Consider the following 24,873-nt stretch of genomic DNA (forward strand, 5'->3'; position numbering starts at 1 on the left):
CCCTCCGACCAGTGCTGCAGTGCCGCCACTGGTGGCAGGATGTAATTACAGTGTCACATGTTTACATAGCTTTATAAACATAGGCACAGGAATTTATAATAGTAAAACTTTAACAGGAATTGCATGCAAATGTAAGATTTTTAATATACTATATATTTTTGATGCTTTATTTCATACATAGCAAGCACCATTGTTTTAAATAAATACTTCGTCCCCAATCTTAAATTTACTTCCCTCTCACAGTTGCTAAATTTTGAGGGTTTGCCATCTCATGAGCATTCCATTGGCTCCAATACCTCATCCATGTGACCATTTTTCAAGTGTGACCTAGCAGCAAGTTTCAACAGGATATTGGACCATGAGGGGCATCACAGCTAAGCCTGCCCTCAGTTGTTATCCATACACATGCACTTCCCAGCTGGAATCACTAGCTAGGCAGCAGAAGCAGGAACCCCGGCCGATTTTCTCCTCTCTAAGGTACTGAGGCCAACTATTGAATCTCTGGCATTTCCCCGATGACATCAACTAACTTTAAAGAGATCGGATATAATAAGAATGGTAACATGTGGCATTAATGTAGAATATCGCACCAGGTCACAGCACAAAACTTAAAAACAAAGGGAGCAGGAGTTTTCAGAGTGGTGAGCTGGGGGGTTTTCCGTAATTCCCGGGGCTTTCATTTTTACTGAACGTTTCCTGTAAATGTTAACTTTGATTCTATTTTCTGGTTACTCAGTGCTGAAACTTTATCAGAGTAATTGTGAGGAAGGATTATCACCCAGGTACCCTAATCCACCCTCCATCTAAACCCACCACTCCACAACTCCCATCCTGTACCCTAAACCCCCTCCATCTAAACCCACTAGCCAAAAACTTTCACCCTGTACCCTCTTTCCATCTAACCCCTCCCCCACCCTGTACTATAAACACTCTCTATCTAAACTCACCACCCTATAACTCCCAACCTGTACCCTAAACCCCCTCCATCTAATCACCCCACTCTACGATTTTCACCCTGAACCTTTTCTAGCCTCCGAATCCCCTCAGTCTAAATCTTGTCTTCGTTCCCTCATAGTGACATTGTCAATCTCCCAAGGATCACATGAGGTATAGATGTGGCACAGTGACCAGCTCGGCTACTAGAGGGACAGGGGTTGAGTCCACATTAAAGGTTGGCTTCATCTGAAGGAGATTGTCTTCAGTACTTGGGACAAACCTAACATGGTCACAAGTTGCCTCTTAAAGGACTGCGTGTCCAGTCCCTGTGCTCTGATTGGTGGGTGGTTAAAACTTTCATCTATAAATAATAATTGCATTGTTGGGTTCAGGTGCTCGCTCTGTGCTGTGCTCCAGGCTCAGGGCTGGTTCTTCTCTTATTATTCAGCTTTAGGTTTGGAGCCTGGGAGCTTCGCCTGGATCCTGCAATGAGAAGGAAGAGAAAGGGATTGAAGAGAGATGGAGGTTGTTCTGTACCATCAGTTTTCTACAGGCAAAGGTTAATTTGTAAAGGCTTATTAAACTCATCCAAGAGAATGTGTGGGGCTGGTGTGGGTGAGCGCATGTGTGTGTGTGTGATGTGTGTGTTTGTATGTTTAGTGTGTCTGAGTGTATTCAGTGTCTGTGAGGGTTAAGTGTATGTGTGTTTGAGAAGTCACTGAGTATTCAGTGTATATGAAGGGTCAGTGAGCGAGGGGTGAGTGGACTAGTGGTCAGTGTGAGCACGGTCAGTGGGCGAGGGGTCAGTGTGAGCACGGTCAGTGGGCGAGGGGTCAGTGTGAGCACGGTCAGTGGGCGAGGGGTCAGTGTGAGCAGGGTCAGTGGGCGAGGGGTCAGTGTGAGCACGGAAAGTGGGTGAGGGGTCAGTGTGAGCACGGTCAGTGGGTGAGGGGTCAGTGGGAGCGCGGTCAGAGTGGGGGACGGGTCAGTGGGAGAGGGTGGTCAGTGGGCAAGGGGTCAGTGGGAGAGGGTGGTCAGTGGGTGAGGGGTCAGTGGGAGAGGGTGGTCAGTGTTTGATAGGTCAGTGTGAATCCTCCAGACTCGTGCAGATGCTGCTGGTGTTAAGGCTCCACCCACTCTAAGACATCCCCGCCTCCCCCAGGAATAACTCCGGGTCAGGCCAGTCTCACCTCATCTCTCTGATCTGCTTTGTATCTGGGACATGAGAGGAATATTGGCCCCAAACTCTCCCACATACACTCACACACATGTTCACAAACACACATAGGTGCTACTGGAACACACACAAGCTCACATATACACTTTCACATGTAAACATACTCATGCTCATGCATTCACACAGTCCCATCCACACCCATACTAACCCACATACACTCACGCCTCTCATATACACAATTAAACCCACCATACATGCATTCACACACACTCAGAAAGTCATCCCACTGAACCTGCAACATGATCTCTATGATGCAGTTTAGCTCTGCTGCTACTGTGGCTATCCCAGTATGAGCACAGTTGCAGACATTCCCGCAGGCAGATGACTCGGCTGGAATTATATCAGCCCCCTCTTTGATAATAGCTAAAGCCAACAAAGGGAAACGTACTTTGCTGTGAACTCCTTGATCTGACCTCTCACCAGCCCCAGGTACTGGTTGATCTGCACCTGGAGAGAAAATGGAGAAGAAATCAGCGAGCTAACGGCGCTTAATTGGGTAGGTGGGGGATGTTCCTATCACACAATGGGAGCTCTTTCCCCAGCCACTCCTCTCACCTAAATCAGTGCCACAGTGACGTGATGAAGTGGGTTCTAGGGAAGTGGGGGATTGGCAAATAGTCGATGGGGGATGGGAGAGAGGCTGCTCAACAACAGCAGGTAGGAGGGTGCCCAGAGAAGGGGATGGGATGGGGTGGAATTGCCATCACCAATGGCCTGTGACACCTGCTGGTTTCCAGCAAGCAATATTGATGATCAATTGCATGGTTGCTTTCCCTCGTGTTGCCGCACGCCCTCTTAACTTCCCATTCTTTTTATATAAGCCATGGCAGTGACCATCAGCATGCTAATCGACTGTGGGAGGCATCAGAGCTGAGGCTGATTCTCTCCTCGCCCATATATTGCCCAGCAGGGGGAACGGGAAAGCAATCAACAACTGGATGGTTCTCCTCTTGCTGCTCAGGCCAGCTTCTGCCTCTGGCCGTGTGTGACTCTTTACACCACCTCAGGTTTACATATATGGTAAGTGGCAAGAGGCTGAGCAGGGGAGCATTACTAACCTTGTGTTTCCGGTACACCAAGGGAACAATGAAGACAGCAACCGCCACTGAAAACATGAGGAAGAAACAATCAGGGCACGTGGAGCATTAAAAGGAGACAAGCAAGAAATTATATCCGAACTGTTTTATTAATTAAATCAGGATCCAGTTCACCCTACGCTAACTCAGCACAGGCTAAGGATGGGGCCTGGGTCTTTCTTGCTGTGCTGGGTCAGTTCCACATTGGGTGCTGTGTCTATCACTGAGCCAATTACAGTTCTGTGGCCACTCCGGCTTTCATACTTTGAACTTCAGATCGAATCCCCCAAGAATTCTCTTGCTCATTCACCTCAACCTAATTTTGCCCAGGCCGTTTTCCTGTGATTCTTCCGCCAAAGCTACAATGGAGAATCCTTTCGCTCCAACAGTCTGCAGGGTGTGCTTACTGGCGGAGCCACACAGAAGCCTGGAGCAGGAACTTAGACTGAAGTCTGTCTTTACAGATTTAGTAACTGTGGCACCTTACCCAGAATGGTGAGGGTGAGTCCGTTAAATATGGCCCCGATGTACGTCATCAACCAAAGCAGCACTCCGAACTGCGAGAGAGAGACACACACAGCTTCAATACCTAATCTTCACAACACCCCCATCATAGAATCGTACAGCACAGGACGAGGCCATTCTGTGCTGTCCAGCTAGCCCCATTCCCCCGCTCTTTCCCCATAGCCCTGCAAAACAGTTTCTCCTTATTTACTCTATCAAAACCCTTCATGATTTTGAACACCTCTACTAAATCTCCCTTTAACCTTCTCTGCTCTGAGGAGAACAACCCCAGCTTCTCCAGTCTCTGCATGTAACTGCGGCATTTTGAACCAGGAACTATAAATCAGAGCGTTTCTCCTACAAAATAAAAACAGAAAGTTCTGGAAATAAACAGCTGGCCGTCAGATTCTCTGAGAGAAAAACATAAAACAGGCTAACATTTCTGGTGGGAACCATCGGCAGGCCAGAGGCAGGGTGGGGGGTGGGGAGTGGGGGTAGATTGTCATCTTTACCACCTGGGTGTAATTGTTGTTTGTGCAGAGATGAGAAAGGAAGCTCCAGCAGGGGAGGAACAGCATGAACAACAAGAGCATCAACTTGCATTTATACAGCACCTTTAACATAGTAAAATGCCCCGATATGGCACTTCACAGCAACGTAATCAATCAGAATTTGACACAGAGCCAAAGAACAAGATATTAGGACAGGTGACCGAAAACAAGGTCAAAGAGGTAGGTTTAAAGGAGCGTCTTAAAGGAGGGGAGAGAGAGAGAGACGGAGAGGTTTATGGAGGGAATTCCAGAGCTGAGGGCCCAGGTGATGGTGGAACGATTAAAGTCAAGGATGTGCAAGATGCCAGAATTGGTGGAATGCAGAGATCTCGGCGGGTTGAAGGGCTGGAGGAGGTTACTGAGAGGAGGAGATGGGCATGAGGCCACAGAGGGATTTGAACATAAGGATGAGTATTTTGAAATTCTCCAGGAGCCAGTGTTGGCCAGCGAGCACAGGAATGATGGGTGAACAGGACTTGGCGTGATTTGGATTCGAGCAGCAGCGTTTTGGAGTTTATGGAGGATGGAAGATGGGACACTGGCCAGGAGTGCATTGGAATAATTAAGTCTATAGGTAACAAAGGCATGGATGAGGGCTTCAGCAGCAAATAAGCTGAGACATGACCCCAACAGAACCCGTCTGATTTGCATGCCCCTTAAATTAGCAGGAGGGGAGGGTCAGGGCCTGCTGTCCCCTTTCCCACATTCTCCTCTTCGGGTTCCACCCCAGCGATGCTAAGAACACTGGTGCAGAAGGTGAAAGTCAACCTCATTAACCTGCCTTTCCTGTTTCTATAGCAGCAGCTGATGTTTGTCAAATGTGGCTACACACGGTGACTCTTTGCTGCCATTCAACCAGGGCCATGAGACAATAAAAAAGCAAAATACTGCAGATGCTGGAAATCTGAAACAAAAACAGAAAGTGCTGTTAATGCTCAGCAGGTTTGGCAGCATCGGTGCAGAAAGAAACAGAGTTAATGTTTCAGGTCTGTGACCTTTTATCGGAACTATCAAAAGTTAGACATTGAACAGGTTTTGAGCAAGTGAGAAGAGGGAAGAAGAACAAAAGAGAAGGTCTGTGATAGGGTGGAGGGCAGGAGAGATTAAATGACAGAAGGTTTCATAGTACAAAGCCAAAGGGAGTGGTAATGGGACAAGTAAACCAACAAAAGACGTATCTCAATGAGGTGCGAATGGCAGGATAACAGCCATCCGAACACAAAGGAAAGGGGTTAAGAAAGAAAGAAAGGTGCTTGGGGTGTGGGGGGGGGGAAGAAAATGAACCAGCAAAAGACAACACGAAAAAGAAAAAAAAATGGGGAAGGAGGTTATGACGTAAAATTATTGAACTCAATGTGGAGTCCGGAAGGCTGTAAAGTGCCCAGTCAAAAAATGGGGTCCTGTTCCTGGAACTTGCATTGAACATCATTGGAACACTGTAGCAGACCAAAGACAGAAAAAGATCAGAGTGGGAGCAAGGTGGAGAATTGAAATAACAAGCGACAGAAAACTCGGGGTCACGCTTGCAGACTGAGTGAAGTTGTTCGGCAAAGCGGTCACCCAGTCTGCATTTAGTCTCCGCAATGCAGAGGAGACCGCATTGTGAGCAGCATGTGCAGTATACTAAATTGAAAGAAGTACAAGAAAATCACTGTTTCGCTTGGAAGGAGTGTTTGGGGCCTCTGATGGTGAGAAGGGAGGAGATAAAAGGGCAGGTGTTGCATTTCCTGCACTTGTATGGAAAGGTGCCATAGGAAAGAGGGTAGTTGTAGGGGCTGTCTGAGGAGTGGATCAGAGTGTCACGGAGGAAACGGTCCCTTCGGAATGCTGAAAGGGGAGGGGAGGAGATGATGTGTTTTGGTGGTGGCATCACGGTGGAGTTGGTAGAAATGGCAGAGGATAATCCGTTGAATACCGAGGCTGGTAGGATGGAAGGTGAGGACAAGGGGAACCCTATCATGGTTCCAGAGGGAGGGAAGGGGTGAGAACTGAAGTGCGAGAAATAGATTGGACACAGTTGACGGTCCTGCCAACCACAGAGGGGGGGGGGGGGGGGGAGGAATCCTCAGTTGAGGAAAAAGAAGACATATTGGAAGCGCTAGTATGGAAGGTTGCATCATCTGAAGAGAAATGACAGTTCTACTCAGACCTCCTCCCTCATCTCTTCTGGTACATTGATGACTGTGTCGGTGCCACCTCCTGCTCCCACGCTGAACTGGAAAATTATATTGACTTTGTTTCCAATTTCCACCCTTCTCTCACTTTCACATGGTCCATCTCCGACTCCTCCCTTCCCTTCCTTGACTTCCCTGTCTCCATTTCTGGAAATAGACTATCAACCAATATTCACTATAAGCCCGTGGACTTCCACAGCTACCTGGACTACACTTCCTCACACCCCACTTCCTGCAAGGACTCTATTTCATTCTCCCAGTTTCTCCGTCTCCGTCGCATCTATTCGGACGATGTAACCTTCCATACTAGCACTTCCAATATGTCTTCCCTTTTCCTCAACCGAAGAATCCCCCCCTCCACCACCACCCCCCCCCCAACCTGCCACTGGGTTGACAGGGTCTTCAACCATGTCCGATCTATTTCATGCATTGCTGCTCTCACCCCTTCCCCTCCCTCTAGAACCATGATAGGGTTCCCTTTGTCCTTACCTTACACCTCACCAGCCTCGGTATTCAACGGATCATCCGCCATTTCAGTCACCTCCAGCGTGATGTCACCACCAAATACATCTTCCTCTCCCCTCCTTTCAGCATTCCGAAGGGACCGTTCCCTCCGTGACACTCCTCAGCCATCCCCAACTTCTCCTCCCTTTCCTACGGCAGGTTTCCATGCAAGTGCAGGAGATGTAACACCTGCCCTTTTACCTCCTCCCTTCTCACCATCCAAGACCCCAAACACTGCTTCCAAGTGAAACAGTGATATACTTTTACTTTGTTCAATTTAGTATAGTGTATTCGCTGCTCACAATGCGGTCTCCTCTATATTGGGGAGACTAAACACAGACTGGGTGACCGCTTTGCCGATCACCTCCATTGAGTCCGCAAACATGACCTGGAGCTTCCTGTCGCTTGTCATTTCAATTCTCTAGCTTGCTCCCATTCTGATCTTTCTGTCTTTGGCCTACTGCAGTGCTCCAATGAAGTTCAACGTAAGCTCAAGGAACAGTACCCCATTTTTTGACTGGGCACTTTACAGCCTTCCGGACTCCAGATTGAGTTCAATAATTTTAGATCATAACCTCTGCCCCAATTTCTTTCTTTCTTGGTGTTTTTTTTTTGGTTGGTTTTCTTTTTTAATCTCTTTACTTTGTGGTTTGGACAGCTGCTATCCTGCCAAAATGTGAGACATATCTTTTGTTGGTTTCTTTTACCCATTACCACTCCCTTTGGCTTTGTATTATGAAACCTTTTGTCATTTAATCTCTCCTGCCCTCCACCCTATCACAGACCTTCCCTTTTGTTCTTCTTCCCCCCGCCCCCCTCTCTTTTATTTGCTCAAAATGTATGACATTTCTAACCTTTGACAGTTCTAATAAAAGGACAGACCTGAAAACGTTCACTCTGTTTTTCTGTCCACAGATGTTGCCAGACCTGCTGCGTATTTCCAGTGTTTTCTGCTTTTGTTCCATGAGACAATTGTGGCGCTCACCTTGAGGTTAGCAAGGGAGCCTCAGGAGAGGGGAAGGGCCAGGCTGGAGAACCAAAGAATCAGTTTACAAAGCTGGTGGATGAGGTCATTGTCATTAGTGTAATGCAACATGTTGGTAATAGAATGTGTTTTGTGTGGTGTGGTTTAATTGGAGTGCTACATTTCATGTAGTGTAGTGTGGTTCCTGGAATGTTATACAGTGACAGACCTGTATCCACCAGTACTGTACCCCAGAGTTATCCAGTGACAGACCTGTCCCCACCAGTACTGTACCCCAGTGTTATACAGTGACAGACCTGTACCCACCAGTACTGTATCCCAGTGACATCCAGTGACAGACCTGTACCCACCAGTACTGTACCCCAGTGTTATACAGTGACAGACCTGTACCCACCAGTACTGTATCCCAGTGACATCCAGTGACAGACCTGTACCCACCGTACTGTATCCCAGTGTTATTCAGTGACAGACCTGTACCCACCAGTATTGTATCCCAGTGTGATACAGTGACAGATCTGTACCCACCAGTACTGTACCTCAGTGTTATTGCAGTGACAGACCTGTACCCACCGTACTGTATCCCAGTGTTATTCAGTGACAGACCTGTACCCACCAGTATTGTATCCCAGTGTGATACAGTGACAGATCTGTACCCACCAGTACTGTACCCCAGTGTTATACAGTGACAGACCTGTACCCACCAGTACTGTATCCCAGTGACATCCAGTGACAGACCTGTACCCACCAGTACTGTATCCCAGTGTTATACAGTGACAGACCTGTACCCACCGTACTGTATCCCAGTGTTATTCAGTGACAGACCTGTACCCACCAGTATTGTATCCCAGTGTGATACAGTGACAGATCTGTACCCACCAGTACTGTACCCCAGTGTTATACAGTGACAGACCTGTACCCACCAGTACTGTATCCCAGTGACATCCAGTGACAGACCTGTACCCACCAGTACTGTATCCCAGTGTTATACAGTGACAGACCTGTACCCACCGTACTGTATCCCAGTGTTATTCAGTGACAGACCTGTACCCACCAGTATTGTATCCCAGTGTGATACAGTGACAGATCTGTACCCACCAGTACTGTACCCCAGTGTTATACAGTGACAGACCTGTACCCACCAGTACTGTATCCCAGTGACATCCAGTGACAGACCTGTACCCACCAGTACTGTATCCCAGTGTTATACAGTGACAGACCTGTACCCACCATACTGTATCCCAGTGTTATTCAGTGACAGACCTGTACCCACCAGTATTGTATCCCAGTGTGATACAGTGACAGATCTGTACCCACCAGTACTGTACCTCAGTGTTATTGCAGTGACAGTTGTGTACCCAATAAAATTGTTAAAATGCTTTTTAAAAAATCACTGAAATTGAACTGGGAACTTCCAGGAGAGGCGGTTATGAAAATCCATCACTCCCCAATCTGACACTGCATTGAAACCATCGGCAGGGCTCTGAGTAACAAAATTTGTCAATATGAGGTGTGGATTTAACACACTGACAGTCTATCTCTGTTATCTGATCAGTGTAATATAAACCCAGCTTTCACTGGCCACCCAGCAGCAGCTGTTTGTCTTGTTACTGATAGTGTCGCACCCCACAGTCCAATTCCACCCATTCCCAAATCTCTCAGCTCTCACCTTCAGTGAATCCAGCAGGTCTTCAACAAGGAAAAGCCGGCGGAGGTGTGTGACAGCACTGGTCATGTAAAGCACCATTATTTCCGAATATTTCCGAAACTGTTCCTGGGACAGATTAATGTCCAAATCTAGATAGACCCTGCGGAGAGAGAGGGAGAGGGAGAGAGAAGTGAGTGAGGAGAGGGAGAGGTGAGAGCGAGAGAGAGAGACAGACACACAGAGAGTGGGAGCCAAGCTGTCAAGGCTGGGGAGAAAAGGGGACAAAAGTGTTCGCTAATTCAATATTAACATTTTGTAATGTAAGCAAAATACCGAAACAAGTATTAAAGCATTACTGATAAATTTGTCCCAGTTTAAGGGTGAATTGCTCTTCATGGTGTCTGTCACTCGGAGCAAATGCCAGAATGATAACTAGAAGGTTTAAATTATGAGGAAATATTGTATCGACTCGGTTTGTATTTCCTGGAATGTAGAAGATTAAGGGGCGATATAAATGAGATGTTTAAGATGATTTTCAGGAGTTGATAAGGTAGATAAGAGAGAGGAACTATTTCCTCTGGTGGGCGGAGTCCAGAAAAAGGGGGCATAACCTTAAAATTAGAGCTAGACCATTCAGGGGGATGTCCGGAAGCACTTCTTCTCACAAAGGGTAGTGGAAATCTGGAACTCTCTCCTCCAAAAAAGTTGTTTAGGCTGAGAGGTTGACTGAAAATGTCAAAACTGAGATTGATGGATTTTTGTTAGGCAAGGATATTCAGAGATATGGGACCAAGGCAGTAGATGGAATTAAAATAGAGAACAACCCTACCTAACTGAATGATAGAACAGGCTCGAGGGGCTGAATGGCCTCCTCTTGCTCCTATTTGTGGGTGTTGCTTGGTACTCACTGGAATGGGTGGACCTCCTGTGTTTTGTAGATCAGATGCAGGACGGCTGTGTAAAGTCGGAGGCTGATGGTGACGGAGAGGACAGACAGTGTCAAGTATGCCAGCACGCTGATACCACTGAACTGGGTGAGGGAGAACAAGATGAGGACAATAGCACCAAACAAGGTGCTTGTCTTCTTCACGTCCTCCCAATACAGAAGGTCAGTCGCTGCGGGAAAATGAGAGAGAAACAGTATGAGGAGAGAAAGGGATGGAAGAGCTGGCACTTAATCGGCACAAGTCACCAGAAAGGGGTTTCCAACAGTGGCTACTTGCTGTAACTGTTCCTGGGTTGACGTCCAGGTCAAGCTGCACCCTGTGTGTAGAAAAATAACAGTTTTTTAAAAAGATCATTCGTGCGGACATGGGCATCGCTGGCAAGGCTGGCATTTATTGCCCATGAGATGGTTGCGGTGAGTCGCCTTCTTGAACAGCTGCAGTCTGTGTGTTGAAGGTGCATCTATGCCAGTGACGATGACGGAACGTTAATATACTTCCATTGCCGAGATGGTGTGTGACTTGGAGGGTCGCATGAACCTTCTTCCTTTGTTCATCTAAGTGGCAGAGGTCATGGATTTGGTAGATAAACACGCAGAAACCTCTAGCTTTTGGGATATTCTCCATCCAATTTCTGCTGGGGATAAAACTGGAAGGTTTCTCAGCAGCCTGAATTCCCATTGACACAGTAACTAAAATTCCCCGACAGGGTAGTTTGCCCAATTAACTGCAGGACGACCAACACTTTCCGCACGACTGTAGCTCACTTTATGATGCCCGCAATCTATCCTCGGATTCGGCGCCTAGTTCTACTGCGGCACGTCATCCCCCCCAATCAGGGCACTGGGTTTGACAGCCAGCATAGGCTCCCCTCTGAGCGTCGGCGTCTGCGGGACCTGTAAGCTCAGCAGCAGTCAGTGCCCATGGGGCCCTCTCTAGCCCTATGTGATGCAGCACCTGTGTGAGCTGCTCCCCAGCCTCCAGCCCTTGGGGGATGGCAGCTGGTGGCTGTGCAACCCTCTCCCCTCCTCTGAAAGTCAAAGCTCCCTGGGAAAGACGAACCATTATGGGCAGTGAAAAAAATTCATGGTGTGAATCGTGTCTGGTACATATCTGGCGTCCAGGATCAATCTCTAGCTGATCAATTTCTTTGGCAGTTGTAAAAGAAATGCCATTAAAATGAAAGAAAGCCTCAGGATGCAGAAGTGACAGACTCTGTGCAAGCAGAGCCCATGTGCCTGGCAACCTCGTAGCCACACACCCAGCACCATCAGGGGCTGTGTTTCAGGCCAGTGAAATACAACACTTGTCACTTCCCAGGGGGCTGGTGTTTAGGAGTCTGAGCATTCCCTGGTGCTATGATTAGCCTGTTCACTGAAGGGGACAGGACGGAGCAGCTGGGTGATCACTGCTGCTGCGACAGCTGATCAGATCGAATTGCAAGGGGAAAAAAAGAGGTTTTATGAGGGCCTCAGGCCAGCACGGAGAGGGAGAAGCTAGAACGAATTCATTAAAAATTAGAGAATGTACCTGGACCTATTACCTAGAGAAAGACATTGCCAAAGTGAGTAAATACAAGACCTCCTTCTCCCCAGTGCTTGTCAGAGCTCGGGCTAATTCTGAATGGAAGTTGTCACTGGCCGCTGCAGCATGGAGAGACTTTTTCAAACTTCCACCACCTATATTCCGCCCACAAACCTGCTACCACACATTGCTTCTCGCTGTCATCCTGTAGCTGTATGGAGAGGAAACGTCAAATCTAACCTTTCCATCCCATCCTCTGCTCCTGTCTTTTTCCTCAGTTGCCGGGAGAAGCACCTGCTGCTGGGTCTGGCGGACAGCACTCTGTGCTAGGAATGCCCGTTCCCAGGCAAGCCTCGGCACACATTAACTCTCGATTGCCTGAACCTCGTCTCACTACTTTAGCAGCCTGTTGTAGCAGCCAAGCTAGGGAACCAAGAAACCCGCATCCCAAAGTTCCCGAAAGGAAGAACTTGCATTAATGCCACATCTTTCATGACCTCAGAATGTCCCAAAACACTTTACAACCAATTAAGTACTTTTGAAGTGTCATTGATGGAATGGAAGATACGCGGCAGCTAATTAGCAGACAGCAAGATCCCACAAACAGAAATGTGAAAACGATCAAATCATCTGTTTTAGTGATGCTGGTTGAGGGATAAATATTGGCAAGGACACCGGGGACAACTCACTGGTGCTTCGTCGAATTGTGACATGGAATCTTTTACATCCACCTGAGAGGACAGACGGGGTGATGACATCTCATCCGCAAGACTGTACCACTTGAGTATCAGTCTAAGGTTATTTGCTCAAGTCTCTGGTGCAGGGTTCAAACCCACAACCTTCATAAATAATCGGCGAGAGTGCTACTACCACTGAGCCACAGCTGACAGTTGGCAGCCTATTGCCCAGAATGTGCTTTTGTTGACTGCCTAGTCTCCTCTCCTGAAGGCACTGCCTCCTCCCAAACTTTCATTTCACTCTGGTATCAAGGGTTCAGCGGATTAGATGAACACAAACAAACAGTTCCCGTGTTCCTCCTGCTTTATTGCACCCTTAAAACGTGTAATTAGAGTAGCGATTAGCCAGGAGAAAGTTTCCCGGCTAAAGCCTTATAAAGGTCAGTCGCAGAAAGTGATGCTAGCTGCGCAGTGTCTGTATACTGATGGTCATTTTCACTTGGTTTCTGCTGCAGACAGAATGAGCCAAGTGACAGATGAGCTGGGATCAAAGGTAGTGGCTTGAAATATTCATGTAACTTGCTCCAAACGTACAAATCAGTAGAAAGACTTCCTTTGGAAATAGAAAATACATTTATGACACATCCCTCTATCAGGCCACTGTTACACCATTACAGCCCAATTTGCACTAGGTCATAGTTACGCTGGATACAGCCAAATCTCCATCAGACTGCAGTTACCCTGGTTTCAGTCCAATATCTGTCAGACCACAGTTACCATGGCTACAGGGGCTCCTCTATTCATCGTTGATCTCTTCCCAGATTTGCGTCGGTGCAGAATTACTGCAGCAGCATTAACCACAGCAGCCCACAATAAAATATACATTAATCATTTTGATTCACTTCAGGTTTACTAGAGGCTGAGAGACAGTGCAGGCCCAATTAGGCATGCATGCAGCACATACTGACTCTGGGCAGAACCTCACACACTGCTTAACCTTCTCCTGCCAGGTAACTACAGACATGTCACCTCTGTATCTCTTTTTATTCACTCTCTCCCTTCTCCCTCTCCTGCAGTCTCTTCCACTTTCTTCCTCTCTCTCTAATTATTTCTCTTCCTCTCTCTCTCCTGCCTCCCTTTCTTTTCCTCTTTCCCCATCTCTAACTCTCTCTTTCCTTCTTTCTCTCCCCATTTTATTCTCTACTTTCCCCCTCAGTCTTTCACTCTCCACCCTCATTCTCCTTCTTGCAATCTCCTCTCAGCCTCCATTGATCCATTGTTTTTATCCTCATTCTCTCCACTTCTACGTTCTTTATTTCTCATTTCCTCATTCTCTGTCGCCCTTCCTCTCTATTTCTATCACTCCTCTTCCCCTCTTCCATTTTCTCTCTATTCACTGCCATTCTCTCTCCATATTTCTCTTCCTCCCACATTGGCTTTGTCCTCCTTTCTCCCTCTCCCTCCATTTCTCATTCTCTCTCCTTCTCTCTGTCCTTTTTCTCCATCTCATTATTTTCTATCACCCTCTTTCTCACCCACCTTTCACGTTCTCACTTTTTTCTTGCTATTCCTGTAAGTGTTTGGAGCATAGGAGCAGGAGTAGGCCACTCAGCCCGTCGAGCCTGCTCCGCCATTCAATTAGATCGCAGTTGATCATCTACCTCAACACCATTTTCCCACGCTATCCTCATATCCCTTGATGTCATTAGTATCTGGATATCTATCGCTTTCTGTCTTGAACATGCTCAATGATTGAGCTTCCACAGCCCTCTGGGGTAGAGAATTCCAAAGATTCACCACCCTCTGAGTAAAGAAATTCATCCTCACCTCAGTCTTAAATGGCTTTCCCCTTATTCTGAGACTGTGTCCCCAGGTTCTATACTCAGCAGCCAGGGGAAACATCCTATCTACAGCCACCCTGTCACGCCCTGTAAGAATTCTGTAAGTTTCAATGAGATCTCCTCTCATTCTTAGTCATTACTCAGATGACTCTCACCTCAGTCAAAATGCTGTGGGTTCGAGTCCCACACCAGAGACTTGAGCACAAAATCGAGGTTGACACTCCGGTGCAGTACTGAGGGAGTGCTGCATTGTTGGAGGTGCCATCTTTTGAATGAGATGTTGAACTCAGGCCCCGTCTGCTCTGTCAGGTGGACGTAAAAGATCCCGTAGTACCAATGTTTCCTTTAGAACAAGGCCTGCATGGTACCTTTCAGGCTGCTGTGTGACCACCCGCACAGATTAGCGTGAACATTGCATGCACTATTTCAAAGAATTCTCCCCGGTGTCCAGGCCAATATATATCCCATAATCAACATCACAAAAACAGATTATCTGGTCATTATCACATTGCTGTTTGTGGGATCTTGCTGTGCACAAATTGGCTGCCACATTTCCTACATTACAACAGTGGCTACACTTCATAAATTACTTCATTTTGTCAATTTGGGATATCTTGAGGTTCTGAAAGGTGCGATAGAAATGCAAGTCTTTTTTCTCCCTCATTTTCTCTTTTTCTTTTGCACTCTTTTCACGATCTCTCATTTCCTCCCCCGTCTTTCTCTCTTCCTCCATCTCTATTTTCTCTCTTTCTCCCTCCGCTTCTTTCAGAATTTAATTTTTTTCTTTCCTCCCCTCTTTCTCCATCTATCTTATTCTCTTTTTCAATATCTGTCATCGCTCTTTCTCTATCTGCCTCTATTTCTCTTTTGCCCCTTCTCTTTGTTTCTCCGGTCTCACCATTTCTCAAATTCCTTCTCTTTCTTCCTTTATCTCTCCCTGCTCACTCACTTCATCCCTTCACCTGTCTCTCTTTCTCAACCTTATTTTCTTCCCCCTCCTTTTCTCCTTGTCGCCCTTTTCCCAACTCTCTCGTCATCTCCTTTTCTCTTTGTCCCATCCTTCCCCTTTCTGTATCAGTACTTTCACTGTATACGGGACTGTGGATCAGTACAAGACAGTACATGCACCAGGTTTAGGAGCATTCTCTTACTTGATGCCGAGACGTGCATGTTCAGCAGAACATAGATTGTCTGCACTTGAGCACCGAGGGAGTGTGAGGCCAGTGCCCGGCACACAGTGAAGAATGAGGCAGAGAGGCCAATCCTGGCTCACAGTGAGGGGCGAGGCAGTGACAAAACGCCAGTAACTGGTATTTAGAGTTCTATAAACCTTAAGATAAAAAGTAACAGAGCAGATGGCAGAAAATGAAATGTAACAATTGGTGTCAGGAGACATTTGCTGACTGACCCTTCTGTTTCTGTATTTGACTTTATCCCAGCCTCTGTGTTTGTCTCTGTCCTCTCTTCAACGATTGCTTTTGCCTAACCTCATCCTGGCTATGTGTTTCTTTGTTTCTATTTCTCCTCTGTCTCTGCCTGCCTTGGTCTCACAAAGATGCTGTTGCAGCCTCATCTCTGTTGCTGGAAATTTTCCTGTCCCTTCCTCCTGTTAATTGCTACTTTACCAATGCACTCTCTCTCTCTCTCTGTCCCACCCTTTCTCTCCCTTTGTTTCTCTCTCCCCCCTTTTGTCTGTTCCTCGTGATCTCTTTACCTTTCTCTATTTCTCCCTCCCTTTATCTCTCCCTTGTGTGTCTCTCTCTTTGTCTTTCTCTGTCTCGCTCTTTGTCTTTTCTCTCTCTCTTTATCTTCCTTTGTCTCTCTTTTTATCTTCATGTCTTTGTCTCTGCCTGTCTCTCTCCTGCTCTCTTTCTCTCTCCCCACAATCTGCTGGCAGCGTTTAGCTAGTTATTCGACACAATGTGAAGCAAACATTGCTCAATACCCTTTTCTTTACAGAGGACAGAGCTCCACACACTCTCCATCCCTGGACACTCGGACCTGACCTCCATCACAAGCCTGTCTCGGGGACTGTAGCTGAAGCCTGGGTCTTCCGGTGGCACAGCTGGTAAAGCAGATCCTGCCTGATGCTACGATAGAGTCGGGAGGGACCAGCCAGCTTTGTAAATGCTGCAGTATCCTCCACAGCCAATCAGATTGCAGATGGAGTGTTGCCCAGCAACACCCTTCTTCGAGCAGTGTTAACTCTTCCAGCGCTGGAACCCTTACATATAGATAGAATCTTAGAATGATCAGCACAGAAGGAGGCCATTCAGCCCATTGTGCCTGTGCTGGCTCTTTGGTAGAGCTATCCAATTAATCCCACTCCCCTGCTCTTTTCCGTAGTCCTGTAAATGTTTTCCCTTCAAATATTTAACCAATTCTCTTCTGAATCTTACTACTGAATCTGCTTTCCACACCCTTTCAGACAGTGCATTCCAGATCACAACTCACTGTGTGAAAAAAAAGTTACAACATGTCGCTCGATTATTTTACCAATGACCTTAAATCTGTGCTCTCTGCAAACAGTTTCTCCTGATTTACTCTATCAAACTCTTCATGATTTTGAACACCGCTATCAAATCTCCTCTTAACCTTCTCTGCTCTAAGGAGAACAATCCCAGCTTCTCCAGTCTCTCCACATAGCTGAAGTCCCTCATCCCTGGTACCATTCTGGTAAATAAGAACATAAGAAATAGCAGCAGGAGTAAGCCATTTGGCCCCTTGACCCTGCTCCACCATTCAATAAGACTGTGATCTTAACTCCACTTTCCTGCCTGCTCCCCCTCATCCTTTACTCCCTCGTAGATCAAAATTCTGTTTAGCTCAGCCTTGAATATACTCAATGACCCATTCTCCACTGCTCCTCTGCACCTTCTCCGAGGCCTGGACATCCTTCCTAAAGTGTGGTGCCCAGAACTGAACACAATACTCTAGTTGAGACCTAACCAGTGTTTTGTAAAGGTTTGGCATAACTTCCTTGCTTTTATACTCTAAGAGTCTATCTATAAAGCCCAGGAAGCCTGAATTACAGCAATCCAGTGTAACCCCTTCTGTGTTGGACCCTTAGTGACATGAACCCAATTTAACCCTTTCAATATCGGGGCCAAGATAGCAGCGCACAACTTCCCATTTCCTGCTTCTACCCAGTGCAACCCTTTCAGTATTAGCCCTATTGGAATTTTTAAAGAGACAACATTACTTCAAGATAAACTACAGGTGTATTTCTGCCGCTGTCTTTCAAGGCCAAATAACTATTGTGCGTCAACGGTTTTTCTTTCACAGTACGGAATGGGGGAGCACCCTGCCGTTACTACAGTGACTGAGGGAAACACTATCTATTTCTCAACTGTATTTGATGTATAGTGGGATCCGGACTATTCCTGTCTGGATGGTGTGAGACAGGATCTGGGCTGTTTCCTGACTGTGCGTTTTGTATCAAGTCGTTGGTAGATTGGAGACAGAGTAAGCAGAGGTCTGCAGCGATTCATTCCAGAGGAGGTGATTGAACAGTAGCGCCAGCTGCCCTACAACAATTTGCATTTATATAATGCTTTAACATAGTCAAACATCCCAAGTGCTTCACAAGAGCATTTATCTTCACAAACAAAATTTGATACCAAGCCACATAACGAAATATTAGGACAGATGACCAAAAGAAGTCACAGGGGTAGGTTTTATGGAGCATCTTAAAGGAGGAGAGAGAGACGGAGAGGTTTAGGGAGGGAATTCCAGGGCTTACGGCCTTGGCAGCTGATGGCATGGCCGTCAATGGTGGGGCGATGGAATTGTGATGCAAGCAGCCAGAATTAGAGGAACACAGATTTCAGAGGGTTGTGGGGCTGGAGGAAGTTACAGAGATAGGGAGGGGGCGAGACCATGGAGGCGATTTGAAAACAAGGATGAGAATTTTAAATCTGAGGCATTGCTGGACCAGGGAGTGATGGGTGAATGGAACTTGGTCTGAGTTAGGGTACCGAGGTATGGATGAGCTCAAATTAATGGAGGGTGATAGATGGGAGGTCGGCCAGGGGAACAGAGGAAGAGTCGAGTCTGGAGGTAACAAAAACTATTGGTCTGTGTTCCCAGGATAAACTTTGCCCTTCAGATACTGTCTGATATAACTGCTGACTCTCCTTGGGATTCAGTTACCTGGGCACCATCAATTGTTGGGATTTAGTGTCTGATGGGACAGTGTAGAGGGAACTTTACTCCATATCTAACCCTTTTTTTAGTGTAGAGGGAGCTTTACTCTGTATCTAACCCAGTGCTGTACCTGTCCTGGGAGTGTTTCATGGGGACAGTGTAGAGGGAGCTTTACTCTGTATCTAACTCGTGCTGTACCTGCCCTGGAAATGGATTTACCTGATTGGTCTATTGCCTCCAAGCCCTGTGATTTGGGATGATCTGATTGGTCCAAGGCACTGGGTTGTTGTGGTGACTGCCAGTCCTCTGCACGTGTCTCCTCATCCGTCACCTCCCGTATTTCATAACCACTTGGCGCGGTGACCAGGGCGAGTGAGTTTTGGCAGCCAGTGGCATTATTTGTATAAACACAGCAGTCACAACTTCCTGGCAAAACAGCATCCACAGTGCCCGTCACTCCTGCGGGCATCACCCTGTCTATTGAACCTGTTGTCTCGACTGTGCCTATTGAGCCTGTTTCCTCCATTGTGCCCATCAAACTTGCTGCCTCCATCACTTCCATCTCGCCTGCCATTCCCTCGGCTTCTGAAAGTGAAATGAACAGTGAACATCATGAAGGTCCTTATCTACCCTGCGACCGCGACATAGCAACTCCCAGTAAGAGGCACGTGTGCATGTGGATTAGCGTACAAGGGAAAGAGTATGCAAGTGTCTACGCACATGCCTGAGCGCCTGTGCGCAATTGAGCGACTGACTGAGTGTGAGTGAGCGAGAGTGCCCGGGCGGGGGTGAAGCTCTATTGTGTGCAGTTGTGTTTCACTGCACTGTGCATTTGCAGTTCGCACTTCACACACTGAAACATGAAGTCACGTGGAAGTAACCCGAGTGACACGATCCTGCTAACACTGCAAGGATAAAATTGGACTTTGGAGGGATCACAAACCAGTCAGGATTGCTTTAGCCAACCACATGCTGGATGCTCCGTGTTACTGATGTCAATGGAGCTGCATTTGGGACAGGGTGTACAATAGGCACCTGATGTGGTACCCCTTGTTTTGCCCCCTGCCCATGTCCAATTTTATCCCCAGGATATTCATTACAGGCGTGTAGTTACTGTATTTAATGGTCTTGAGGCAAATGTTGAGAACGGACTTTCTGACACCTCCATCAGCTGTCTAACTGGCCAGGAGCAGTGGGAGGACTTACTGTTGTACTCAGTACCACTGGGTCAGGGAGAGGGGGAAATCAGCCACTGTTTCCCTCTCCTGTTCACCAACCAGTGACCCCCCGCTGGCAAGTGCGGGACACTAGGTGACGACAGGGCTGAGATCCACGCCATGCTGCACCCTTGCCTGGACCTTTCCCCTCGGCTGATCCCTGCCCCTTGTACCAGCACCTGACCCTGCACCTTTCCCCTCAGCTGCCCCCTGCCCCTTGTACTGGTGCTTTGACCCTGCACCCTGCCCCTCATTTGTTGGGCAGCTAAGACAGAAAGCTGGCTGTAGAGACACATTCTTTGCCACACTTGAGTGGAGTCCCACCGCAAGATAGTGGTCGGTGCACGTGCGCTCTGTGTTGGTAATTCCTAGCACTCATTCTGTTGTTTTCCCCGCACCAGTGACAATGGAATCTGGGCTGTCCCATCTCTCAGACAAAATCCTCATGAAATGGGGAGGTGCTGTAGTTTTAGTCACAAGCTGTTGGGTACTGCAATGGATTCTGGGATAACCCACCCTCCATTGCATCAAGACTGGCATTACCTGCGGACACACAACAAATCCAGGTTGTTGTTTTTAACCATGTTTGTGTTTTTACCTACCAGTGACTGTCTCCAGTGTACGTTCCCTTCCTTCCCCCGGGTGTCTGATGTTGGCAGCCTTGCCATACACAGCGCAACAAGCTAGGGTCTGCAATGATCCTTAAACCTTTGCATACCTACCAGTGACAGGTGGGAAGGAGGGGTCTGAAGATGTAAACTCTGGTTCAGTCATCATCACCAGATGAGGCTCGGCATTCAGTCGCATCACCTGGAGAACCTGTCCATGACCCAGCTCGGTCTGGTTAGAGGTGCCGCCCTCCAGAAACCTTTCTTCGTCAGCCTCAGTCTCTACCTCAGCAGTATGCGCTTCAGATATCTCATGGGCCTCCCAGTCTCCCGATTCTTCCATCGGGAGTAACTCAAGCTCTGGATCCCCCTTCAATATTCCCTCGGCCTGAGGCTCCATCTCGGTTTTGCTCAGTCTCAATTTGGGTACCTTGGTCTCCTCGTGATCCCGGCAAGTTAGCGCACTTCCCAAAGTCGTAAGAACTAAGGTGGTTTGCAAGGGATCCCAGTCAGCTCTATCCCTGGGCTCGGGGACTATTTCCCGCTCCACTTTGTCCTTTTGTTGGTCAGTCATTTCAAACAGATTAAAATGATATTCCTCTGTGTCATCCTCCTCTTCTGCTAAAAAGGTCTCGATTGTCTCGGTTCGGATGACCCCCCTCAGCTGGGATGTTCTCTCTTTAGTTCTGTGGGGTACGTCACTCTCCGAGGGCCTCCTTACCCCCGAGCCATTGGCTCCCTCAGCAAAGGCCCTCACTGTGAGCTCCGGGGAGCTGCTAGATGGAAACCCCCCTGGGAAACACGGTGGCTGACCGAGCGGAGTTCCGATTGACAGGGTTGACTCCAGGGACATCTGCCGGGGGGTACCCCAGTACAGGGAGCTGTCTGTCTGTACATCGTCATCAGAATGTTCTTCTGCAGTCTGGGGTTCCAAGAAATCTGTTTCCTCACTGACACCTGGGCAGGGAAGGAAAGCAAGAAAAATCCCTCAGTATTCAGCTACAACATCAGATGGAAAGAACAGGAGCAGCAAACGGCTGTCAAAGCGAACCCATCACTCCAGTTTTCTTTTTAAATTCGTTAGTAGGATGTGTGCGTCTCTGGCCAGGCCAGCAACTGTTTCCCATTCCTAATTTCCCTTCAGAAGCTGGTGGTGATAGATTGACTCACCTACCTACCTCCTCCTCATATACCCCAATCCCACCTACCCACCTTTCCCCATATCCCCCAAACTCACCATCTCACTGTATCCTCCAAACCCACTTACCGAGTTTCTCTCCCTATCCCTCAATCCTACCTAACTAGCTTCTTCCTATATCGCCAAATCCCACCTAACCACTTTTTAGGAAGCAGGAATATTAGGAGCAGGTGTAGGCCATACAGCTCCTCAAGGCTACTTCGCCATTCAATTAGATGACGGCTGATTGGAATAGAGTTGTTACAGAAACATAGGAAATAGGAACAAGGAACAATTAAAGGTGAAAGTGCTCAACTGGAAGAGGGTTAATTTCAGTGAGCTGAGAAAGGGATCTGGCTTAGATGGACTGGAAAGAAAGTCTGGCAGGTGGAACAGCACATGAGCAATGAGAGTAACATTCGCGTCACACAAGTGCCAGGCAATGACCATCTCCAACGAGAGAATCTAACCATCTCCCCTTGACATTCAGTGGAATTACCATCGCTGAATTCCCCCACTATCAACATCCTAGGGGCTACCATTGACCAGTAACTGAACTGGAGTAGCCATATAAATACCGTGGCTATAAGAGCAGGTCAGAGGAGAGGAATCCTGAGGCGAGTAACTCACCTCCTGACTCCCCAAAGCCTGTCCACCATCTACAAGGCACAAGTCAGGAGTGTGATGGAATACTCTCCACTTGCCTGGATGGATGCAGCTCCAACAACATTCAAGAAGCTCGACACCATCCAGGACAAAGCAGCCCGCTTGATTGGCACCCCATCTACAAACATTCACTCCCTCCACCACTGACGCACAGTGGCAGCAGTGTGTACCATCTACAAGATGCACTGCAGCAACACACCAAGGCTCCTTAGACAGTACCTTCCAAACCTGTGACCTCTACCAACAAGAAGGACAAGGGCAACAAATGCATGGGAACATCACCACCTGCAAGTTCCCCTCCAAGTCACACACCATCCTGACTTGGAACTATATCGCCGTTCCTTCACTGTCGCTGGGTCAAAATCCTGGAACTCCCTTCCTAACAGCACTGTGGGTGTACCTACACCACATGGACTGCAGCGGTTCAAGAAGGCAGCTCACCACCACCTTCTCAAGGGCAATTAGGGATAGGCAATAAATGCTGGCCTGGCCAGCGACGCCCACATCCCATGAATGAATTTAAAAAAAAGAGGCCTTCAAAGAGGAGACAGTTTGGATACAGATGAGACACATTCCTATGTGGGGTAAAAGAAGATTATCCAAAGCTGGAGCTCCCTGGATGACTAAAATTAAACAGAAAATAGAGGCTTATGATAAATGTCAGATTTATAATACAGTAAAGAATCAAGCAGAATATAGAACATACAGAGGAAAACTGAAAAAAAAGGAACTAAGAAGGCCAAAGAGAATGTATGAGAAAAGACAAGCAGGTAACATAAAAGGGAACATAGTATTTTATGAACATATAAATAGTAAAAGGGTAGTCAAAGAGTGGGGCCAGGTAAGGACCTAAAGGGACATCTTATGGAGGCAGAGGGCATGGTGAGGTACTAAATGAGTACTTTTAATTTGTCTTCACTAAAGAAGAGGATGCTACCAATGTCACAATTAAGGAAGAGATAGTAGAGAAATTGGATATGATAAAAATAGACAAAGAGGATGTACTTAAAAGGTTGGCAGCGCTCAAAGTAGAAAAGTCACCTGGTCCAGATGGGAGGTTGCTGAGGGACGCAAGGATGGAAATAACCGAGGCTCTAGTCACAATCTTTCAATCCTTCTGAGATTTGGGGGCAGTGACGGAGGACTGGAGGGTTGCAAATATGAGACCCCCGTTCAAAAAAAGGGAGAGGGATAAACCTGACAATTACAGGCCAGTCTGCCTAATGCCAGCGGTGGGAAAACCTTTGGAGTCAATAATCTGGGACAAAATTGAAGTCCATTGGAAAAATATGGGTTAATGATTGAGGGCAAGATGGATTTATTCAAGGAAAATCTTGTCTGACAAACTTGACCGAATTCTTTGATGAAGTAACGGAGGGTAGTGCGGCTGATGTATATGTGGAATTTCAAAAGGTGTTTGATAAAGTACCACATAATAGACTTGTTAGAAAAATTGAAGCTTATGGGATCACCCTTCAATCTGCTATACTCAAGGAAGTGCAACCTGACCCCGAATTTACAGTAACCCCCAAAGTCCAGGATCATTCTGGTGAACCTTCTCACTGCAACCTCAAACCCTACCTACTCACCTTCTCCCCTTAATCCTCCAAACCCACTTGCTTAATGTATTCCAATCCCTGCTTGTCTGTTGATCCTGTTTACACCATGCAATTTAATGTCCTTCACAACTCGAAAGGAAACATCATAAAAACCAGTACAAATCGCTGGGAAGCAGCAGACACTGGGCACTGAAAGGGTTAATGGGCACAGCTTACCTTCAGTAGAAGAAGGGGTAGAATCCGGAGTGGTGGAGACGGTCGAGGCAGATTCCTCTAACGGAGAAAGCAAAGTGCAATCACATCAAATCAGCAAACATTCCCCCACTCCCAGCTGGAACTGAGTCACGCATGATGAAGCTGATAAACATTCTCCCTCACCTGGACTGCAATGAATCCACCTAACATGCAAACCCACAGCTCCAGGGGACTTCAATTTTGTCCCAGATTATTGACTCCAAAGGTTTTCCCACCGCTGGCATTAGGCAGACTGGCCTGTAATTGTCAGTCTGAATGTGGTGATCAGAGGAACAAAGCTCAAATCCCTGTGTGTTACAGGCAGTATGTTACAAACCGTATGTGCGAGTCAGTGTGTATGAGAGTCAATCAGTGTGGGTATGTGTATCTTAGGGTGTGATTGAGAATTAGTATTTGTGATAGAGTCAGAGGGTTGGATTTTCCCAGCCCGTGGAGACAGGATTGGAGGTGGGGGAGAGCCAGTAGAGGAAACCATGTTGGGCAGGTGGGGAACTAAATCAGGACATCACAGAGACAGGCAGCCTATTAAGATGATTAAGCCCCCAACTAGAAGCAATTTTGCAGTCTCGCCAGCATTTTGCCACAGGCAGAGTGGCCCCCAGCCACGTATGGAGGCCACCATCTCAATGAAGGCAGCCTCTCTATGG

General features: G+C 47.3%; 1 protein-coding gene across 3 annotated transcripts in view; it reads right to left on the reverse strand.

Annotated features, from left to right (window-relative positions):
• Nucleotides 1-982: 982 nt before the first annotated feature.
• LOC137353218 (reticulon-1-A-like) overlaps nt 983-24,873 on the reverse strand; it is a 29,592-nt gene continuing 5,701 nt past the window's right edge. Inside the window, exons 2-10 of one of the 3 annotated variants that reach the window (XM_068019291.1) lie at nt 24,188-24,244; nt 20,684-21,526; nt 18,964-19,329; nt 10,521-10,728; nt 9,634-9,772; nt 3,737-3,806; nt 3,232-3,278; nt 2,562-2,620; nt 983-1,419 (exon numbers count right to left, since the gene is read on the reverse strand). In XM_068019291.1, coding sequence (XP_067875392.1) covers nt 1,377-1,419; nt 2,562-2,620; nt 3,232-3,278; nt 3,737-3,806; nt 9,634-9,772; nt 10,521-10,728; nt 18,964-19,329; nt 20,684-21,526; nt 24,188-24,244 — 1,832 coding nt within the window. In that variant the 3' untranslated portion in view covers nt 983-1,376. Of the gene's footprint in view, nt 1,420-2,561; nt 2,621-3,231; nt 3,279-3,736; nt 3,807-7,967; nt 8,011-9,633; nt 9,773-10,520; nt 10,729-18,963; nt 19,330-20,683; nt 21,527-24,187; nt 24,245-24,873 lie in introns of those variants that run through there. The other 2 variants (XM_068019293.1, XM_068019292.1) reach the window with 2 other exon arrangements.

Source organism: Heterodontus francisci, chromosome 40 (genome assembly GCF_036365525.1).
Source record: "Heterodontus francisci isolate sHetFra1 chromosome 40, sHetFra1.hap1, whole genome shotgun sequence".
NCBI classification, from domain to species: Eukaryota; Metazoa; Chordata; class Chondrichthyes; order Heterodontiformes; family Heterodontidae; genus Heterodontus; species Heterodontus francisci.